The sequence below is a fragment of the Actinia tenebrosa genome, unplaced genomic scaffold (genome assembly GCF_029948245.1).
Source record: "Actinia tenebrosa isolate PJP-AT-01 unplaced genomic scaffold, QUT_ActTen_1.0 PGA_scaffold11__36_contigs__length_13525064, whole genome shotgun sequence".
Classification (NCBI taxonomy): Eukaryota; Metazoa; Cnidaria; class Anthozoa; order Actiniaria; family Actiniidae; genus Actinia; species Actinia tenebrosa.
The window spans coordinates 3,287,271-3,295,194 of NW_028292571.1; the positions used below are offsets into that span (position 1 = coordinate 3,287,271).

General features: G+C 39.0%; 1 protein-coding gene across 1 annotated transcript; it reads right to left on the reverse strand.

The window, feature by feature from the left end:
* Positions 1 to 1,172: 1,172 nt before the first annotated feature.
* LOC148912356 (polycystin-2-like) lies at positions 1,173 to 7,180 on the reverse strand. Its single transcript, XM_089027646.1, has 4 exons — positions 7,173 to 7,180; positions 5,220 to 5,465; positions 4,856 to 5,021; positions 1,173 to 4,092 (listed from the first exon to the last, which is right to left on the reverse strand). The coding sequence occupies exons 2-4, from the start codon at positions 5,460 to 5,462 to the stop codon at positions 2,675 to 2,677; spliced, it is 1,827 nt and encodes a 608-aa protein (XP_088883772.1). The 5' UTR covers positions 5,463 to 5,465; positions 7,173 to 7,180; the 3' UTR covers positions 1,173 to 2,674.
* Between the last annotated feature and the right edge of the window lie 744 nt (positions 7,181 to 7,924).

The following is a 7,924-nucleotide window of genomic DNA, read 5'->3' on the forward strand; positions in this document are numbered from 1 at the left end:
GAATTCTCCTAAATAGAGTTTATTTTTGTAACCAAAGTTGAATAATAATCGTAATAAACACCCCGTATAAATGTGTGATTTTGTTCTTTCTTTTTCCTTTGCTTCTTCTTCTTCTTCTTCTTCTTCTTCTTCTTCTTCTTTTTTTTTTTTTTTTTTTGGTCTTTTTCTTTTGGTTGAAGCTTCATTCACGTTAAAATTAAAATGAATTTTATGTTGGATTGCAATCAGAATCTGGCTATTGGATACTGATACTGATTTGGTTGCGAGACCTAACTATAACTTGATTCCAGAAATAACATGAATATCCATGAATGCCGCGACCAACACTTAGATTCGACTTATATTTGTTATCGATCTTCTTAATAAATTTTTCAAAAAACAATCCGGGATACGTACTTTTGTTCCAATCAGTTTATTAGGCGCATATAGTTCTGACTGCCAGCCATTCTCTTTAGAATAACATTCTTCGTGTGAGTCGTATCAATACATGTGTCTTCTCATGTGCAACCGTTAAACAAAGAAATGATGCTCAAGAGAATGACAGTCTGAAATGGGAAAATTAACATTGTGCCCAAGGTGAAGAGGTCTATAGACGTGAAGTGAAAATAAAAAGTGTATGTTAAAATGGCATAATGTGATATATTTTAAATGAATCTAAAAATAGTGTTTTTGTTATATACATGTGAAATTGAAAATATTGAGTTTTTTCCCTTCACTCATATTCTTATTTCAAACTTCTATTTTCAGTCCTGCTGTCTTGGACATTGAATTCAGTATTAGTTACTAATGAACATTGTAAAGCGTTGTTGAAGCTATGCGATATTGACGCTATATAAAATATATATATTATTATTATTATTATATTATTATTATAGACACCTTGCAGCATGCACGTCGTAAAGGCAGCTCGATTTGGAGGATATATCAATAGGTTTCCAATTCTCATCAGATTGAAGTTCTTTAGTTTTTTCCTCCAAATTGAGCTCCTTTAACGTCACAAGCAAAGGGGTCTATTGGAAGCTGGTACACGAAGCTATGATGCACTTACTCCACGAATGAATAAAGATAGGGTCATGGGACGCAAAAATGGATGAACGAAAGAAAGAGATAAACGAATACGAGTGATAAATGGAAAGAGAAAATGGATAGCGAATAAACAAGAGTAAACAAAGTTCTGTCAGATATTTTCGATTTATTTGCACTATTTTCACTACGTATACAGTAATTTATGAACGAGTGATTTTCAACATGTGCCAGCAAAATCAAGAGAATGTTCTGAAGGAATAGAAAAGTAGAGAAAAGATTTAGAAGGAAATTGACTGTGCGCATTTAAGATTTAAAAATAACATTTCTAGTTTTTTTTCAATTCGTTCATTTTGACAAGAGTTTCTCTCTCGAACTGAATCATTATATATTTACACATCCAAACATTTAATTTTTGTTTAATATTCATTACGAGTGGCCATAACGATTTTTTCATGAATGTGCCTCTAAAGCGCGATCTCTAGTCAGACATTAGAATGCATTTAGTCACACTGTTGAATATAGCTAGATAAATTTATCTAACTTAGATAACTATGTAGATGACATCCCCTAAAATAGTCAATACGCGCCAAACCAACGGTCATGCGAATCCGGGGGCTTACGTTAGCCCAAAGAATGCGTGAAGTTTTTTTTCTGATTTTCAGACCGTTGACACGTGAATTTTCAATTTAAGTGACGTCAACTAAAATAGTAAATAACTTATAATTTAGGTGACGTCAACTATTCAACAGTTATTGTGATTGCTAAAGCTGCTAAGTGGTAAGATAAGAAGCAAATTCGAAACTACACTGTTGCCGTAGCCTTGTGATTAGGAGAATTACTGTAGACAATGGGAAGTCATTTCAGTATTACGGCATGGGTGTACCGTGTAAATGCCGTATACACCGTAGCGTACCGTAGGTTTGATATCAAAACCGCTCTATATAAGGTATGTGCTACAGCTTTAAAAAATAAAATCATGACTCTGCAATGTGCCGTGTATGAAAGAGTAACTGAAATTGTCGTCTATAAATACCGCAATTTTCTTCAAAGACTGTTCCAGCAGTCCCTATGACATTATTATCTATCATGATAATGTTCAGCTTAAGAAAGAATAAAGTTTCATGGTGTCATTCCCAAATACGCAAAGCATTCTTTGGGCGAAGTATAGGAGTGGCAATTACGAGGGATTTTGTCCAGATTCTCTGGTTTTGCTTCCTTCGCAAAACCTTACAAGCTTAATCAAAATTTTATTCGTGAACTAGCCGTGCATTGATTGTGATTTTTTTAATTTAATAATTGCCCCGAGGTTGTTTCGTAGTATCGCCAATAAATTAAAATACATGTGAACTCTGAAACAGGACCTTACATCCAAAAGAATATATTTTACAACAATCACTGTCCATCACTCCCCCCACGCTCGCTCCACACAAAACCGCACTACATTCACTATTATACTACACAACAATCAACTCAAATGTTGATTTTTAACGAGGGACGGCAAAACTGGAGATAGAACACGGAGAAAACCCCTCGTGGCAAGAGAGAAAATAAAACATCAAACAAACTCATCTCATATGTGTGGTTCAGCCGGGACTTGCTGACGACCACGACCCCCGGCGTGAACTACACAACAGTGAGAGGGACAGCGTTAATACATTGGATTTTCTCTTGATGTATACGTGACTTCGCCATCGTTGCGCAGAAAGTCCTCCTTTTCAAAGTACACCGTCTGTATCATGTTCACCAGTAGATCTACACGGTTCTTTAAGTTCTCGGCCTGGTCGACCCTCTTTCTCCTTTTATACTTGGGTTTACCCATCGGATAGTTTTTGACTTTATTCTTGGACGAGAAAATAAATCCCCATGTACTCCAGCCAAGCCAGACACGGAACTGGTCGGTCATGAAGTCAACTATTTCGTACTCATTCGATTGTAGATCGTTGTTGCGTTTCACCGCTTGGAAATTCTCGATGATGATCGAGATAAACATGTTGACGAGGACCCAGACAACGAGGAAGCTGTAGAAGAAGAACATGACAGGTGCTAACACTCTGTTCGTTTCAAGAAGACGTTCGTAACTAAATTTCCCAAGCATGACGCTTATCAGGGTTTCCACAGAAGACATGACGGTGTGGAACATATAAAGGTCTTTTGAAAACACCAAAACGCAAAAATGCACGAATGCCATGAAGACTATACCGAATACTAGACTAAAACATATTAGTTCCTTTGCCGAGTTCTTCAGTGTAGACGCGAGTAATGACATTCTTCGGTTGAATCGGAACAGACGAAGGAATTTTAGAGATACCAAGAACACGACGAAGGAGTAAATATAAGCAAAGACTTCATCGCTGGTTGCCAGTGGATGGAAGTTCACAAATTCATTGGGATTCTTGCGGTATTCTCTTTGTGTCAGGGCGTTGATGCTGAATCTTACGAAGTAAAGCACAATGGACGTCCAGGAAAGTGAAATCAACACAAGCTCCGTGCAGTTCCAGTACTCCTTGAAATAATAAATAGGGCCAATGTTTATCATCCCTTTGATCAATTTATACGTGAAGAATATGGTGAAAGCGACAAATGCCAGCTCAAAGATGAGTACAAACAGTTTGAATTGTCCTGTGTAGCGGTCTATCCTCGTGACGAGAAGCTCGACGAATGGGAACGCGCCTCCGCTGGCGGACACTTCAAGTATCAGAAAAGCAACGCAGTGCATGTTGGTATGCGGGTTGTATATCGTTATCTCGACGAATACCGCTCGACTCTGCTTGTCAATCCAGTTATGCAATTTTAACTCTTGAATTTTTCTCCTGGCCTCCTCGATCGTTGGTCCCAGGTCTTCGGCGTAACCTCCTCCACTGTAGAAGGCCAGGCGTCCGAGGAATGGGAGGGATTTCAGCTCAACGCTTTCTCGGTACCGCCATGCGCGATTGGTTGATGTGAAGTTGGAAGGAGCTCGCAACCATCCTGGTTTGAATTGTTTGGTTGTTTCTTCGGCGTTCCAGGAATAAGGTACATTACAGTCACGTAGAAAACCTTTAAACACATTTGCCACTTCACATGTATCTAAGGATGAAAAGGACACAAGGAGCAACTTAGGTAAGGTCAAAACAAATGTCAACTTAGAGGAACCAGTCTCGAGGGGGGAGGGGGTTGGAGTATTCAGTAACCACAACGTCTGGACGTGAAATACTGGAATTTTGATCTAGAATATTTCTGAAACTAAAAGTCGAAATTGCACAAACGAATACATTTATTTGGAGAAAGAATACAACAAAGTATATAAACATAATGAGTTTTGTTTTGTTATTGTTGTTGAGTTTTTCAGGCTGTCTCAAAAAAAAATTATCATGCATTAGACAAGGACGCAATAGAAGGTGATATATAAAAGTAACCGATGACAACATTTGTTACTGGAGATCATCCAATATGGCGGCCATGACGTTATATGAGCACAACGATATCAAGACATTATGGAACATGCATTGCCACGGTGAGCATATCACATATTGTTTTTAAGTAGGTTAGCTGTCCTTACTTAGTGGGAAACTGCTATATATTTTTGACACATAAATAAAGTTTATTATTATTATTATTTATTATTATTATATCAGTTTCTCACAGTCGCTTTAGCAACACGTAAGCAGTACGTTCATGTATTCATCATTTTCCATACATCTGTTCACTGGTCAAACACATATACTTCAGTCGAGGTTGCAAGGTTCAAATTTGAATAATCCTTTGAAAGTACCTTGGCACCTCACTTGAGCGCTTTATGTTTGACAGTGAACCAATGTATGGAAAATGGTGCAAACGATAACTGATTTACCTGTTTTGACTCGTAACTGTCTAACCCTTGCAACTCCGATCCGCCATGACGTTCTGTCTGCCATGTATCCGTTGACGTCACTTTTTCCATTGTACCAAGGTCCGTTGTATAAACTGGGCAGCAGAGTGTTGTTAGTCCAGTTCCAGAACTTTTCGATTCCACTCACCTTTAAATTAAAGGTACAGTTAAAAAAAATTATTTGCTAAAATATTATGACCTGCGGATGAATGGATGGAAGGATAGATGGACGGAGGGAGGGAGGGAGGGAGGGAGGGATGGATAGATGGATGGATAAATGGATGGATGGATGGATAGATGGATGGATGAGCGGATGTTAAATGTAAGACAGTAACCCTCTACTCACCATAAGAAACTTTCTATCCGTCTGGTTTTTTGCTTTCTTGGGTTTATAATCAACGAGCCAGCTATTTCCGGTTCCCGTCAGCATGTTTTCAATCCCTTGATTCAACAAATTCGCGTCAGGGTCCTTGTGTCCGTAAGCTGTCAACAGCACAACCCATACGAACATGGCGTACAAGACAATCTCTCGAATGACTGAATACATTTTACGTTCCTTGAAACGGCGAATCCGGGCTTTCTTTAACATGGCCTGTGGGGGAAAACGACTCTAAAATCACACTTTTTTCAGACAAGAAGCAATAGACCTATTAACCTTCACTGTTTGTTGCCCCATTACAGACCATGAGATACCACTCTTGAAAGTTGATTCTTTCATGTGTAAATATTTTAACATATTCCTCATAAAAGAACAATTCTCAGGAGAATGTCACGTGGTCTGAAATGGGTAATTTGCATACGGAGGTAAAGATGAAATTATATCAAGAACCACGGAGAGGCATCGCAAGTGGGTGCCTCGTATAGTACGTAGACTGGTATGTATAACACTAAGGGCACTTTCCACGATTTCAAGTCGAACCGATCGGTCTGAGTGGCCAGTTCTCAAGTGGTGCTCTACAGTTCTTAGAACTGGTTCGGGCGACACTAGAGAAAAACTTCTGCGCATACGTGCATTTCAGCACGTTTTCTAAAAATTTTGAAGAGTTTGGGTGAGGAAATAAATGTTTGTTTTCTCCAAGTATACAAAACATTTCATGAGTATGCTTTTGTCAGACCAAGATACTGTATTAACAAACACAATATGAAAGAATTACCCTTAAGTTTTAAGCATGGACACCAAGTTTTGGGCATTTTGTGAAGTCCAATTTATCAGGCATGTTTGAAAGTCAAATTTACATATGTTTTGAGTAATTTGCATACGGATTTAGAGCATGCGCAGACGTTTTTCACTCGTGTCGGTTCTGGCCGCGTTGGTCCCAAGTACCATAACTGATCGTTAGCGCTCTGGCCGATTTGGTTCCGACTTAATGGAAGCGCCCTAAAAGTGTCAGAATAAGACTTGAAAATTTAGTGGATTTAAAACAGAGATGCTTAAACCTCCCTCTCCATCTCAATATCGCTCCTGCACACAAAGAAACTTCTTTGACGTTTTTGTCTCAAAAGAGGGATATTTAGGTCACTTATTGGTAACCATTAACTGCAATTGAAGTTTGTGCATTCTTGAAAAAGTTATGAGCTCCCATAAATATCTTCAAACTGTTTTTTTTAACTGAGCATTGAAAAAAATTGAAATTTATGCTTTAGAAACTATATGGAAGCAAAAACAGTCTTTTTTCGTCGTTGTTTAGGCGTTTGTCTAGCTAAAAACATAACACTAAAGGGAAAGAATGATTTTGCTTCATTTGAGCACTCGTCTTCACTAATTGATACGATTGTCCCCTTCACAAATCCCTGCGCCATCTTGAAAGGTAACAGTGTCTGTGCATCGAATCGAGAATGGCGGTGACATCGCAATGTACAGACATTGTGAATTATAGACTACTTCGAAAGATTGGCGCCACCAAGATGACGAAAAAAAATATAGAGTATTGTAAGTTGTCTTGTATTATGGGTGATGTCGGGTAGACTTAATCATCTTTTTCGCGGGTGTTGTATTCTCTTGTGGGGAGCTGTTAATATCAATCGAGGTCTTACTGTAACAAAGCTTTATTGACCTGGACACCAAATAATGTCTGCATTCAAAGAGAGCCGCCGTCTATCAACGAAATAGTCTATTCTTCAAGGTGTTGCAAGGTTACCGCCGTCGTCATCCTCGCTTCGATGCACGGCACGTTTACTTTCCAAAGATGGCGTAAACGATGGGGAAGGGGACTATTGCTTGCAAAGTCTTATAACGGTTTGGAAATGACTAAAGATTTAAATTGGCGCCTTCAAGATCATATTTTAAAAGGTGGTTTACCTCGTCGGGAGCCATGTGTACTTGGTTGTTAGCTCTGAGTGCATTTGTCTTCGTCTTTAGAGTCTGTTTCAGCCATTCCTCGTTCCTTCGCCAGAATCCGCGTCTAAGACTTCATCACTGTTGCGAGGTTTCTGAGATTAAGAGCGCAAAACAATTCAAAAAAAGCCAATCACCTGGAGGGTGGGAGATAAAGATATCTTGAATCAGGGATATGACACATTAGCGGTAATAAGCACTCCTCCTGGGACTTTGTTCTCGAAGTTCAGTCAATAGAGCCAGGTTAAGAACGCTGCAACGAGGCGATGTGATTACATGCAAGAGAAAACCACGCCACCAAAATACGAACCAACCAGGGAAGCAGGAACTTTGGTTGGGCACTTTGATGATCGCTGGATTGAGTTGGGCTTTTCTGCGGTTGACTAGTTGTGAGCTGTCGTTAAAGTCGAGACTGCATTCAGACACAGGACTGGTAGATGTGTTGATAATAAGTTATGTTACCATTTAAAAAAACGTTTGTCGGGCCAGGCGATAGGCGAGAACTAGCTCAATAAGGATTCAAGAATTTGAGCTAATTGCATATTTCCCTCTGACGTCACTGATTGTTTATGGGGGGCAATAAATCGCCAAATCCAGTAGAAAATTCAACAAAATTTGTCCCTAGCGAAACAGTTAATCTAAATGGCCTGTTAGAATAATATGTGTTAATATGTACAAAAATATTCTGAGCGTTTGCTGGCTTATCATACTTCCTC

What these genes read in the sequence shown, in the direction of transcription:
- LOC148912356 (XM_089027646.1), bottom strand. Translation starts at nt 5,462, where the DNA reads ATGTTAAAGAAAGCCCGGATTCGCCGTTTCAAGGAACGTAAAATGTAT. An exon ending in CGGATAGAAAGTTTCTTATG is followed by an intron (nt 5,022 to 5,219) that starts GTGAGTAGAGGG and finishes TTTAATTTAAAG; the next exon opens with GTGAGTGGAATCGAAAAGTT. An exon ending in ACAGTTACGAGTCAAAACAG is followed by an intron (nt 4,093 to 4,855) that starts GTAAATCAGTTA and finishes TTTCATCCTTAG; the next exon opens with ATACATGTGAAGTGGCAAAT.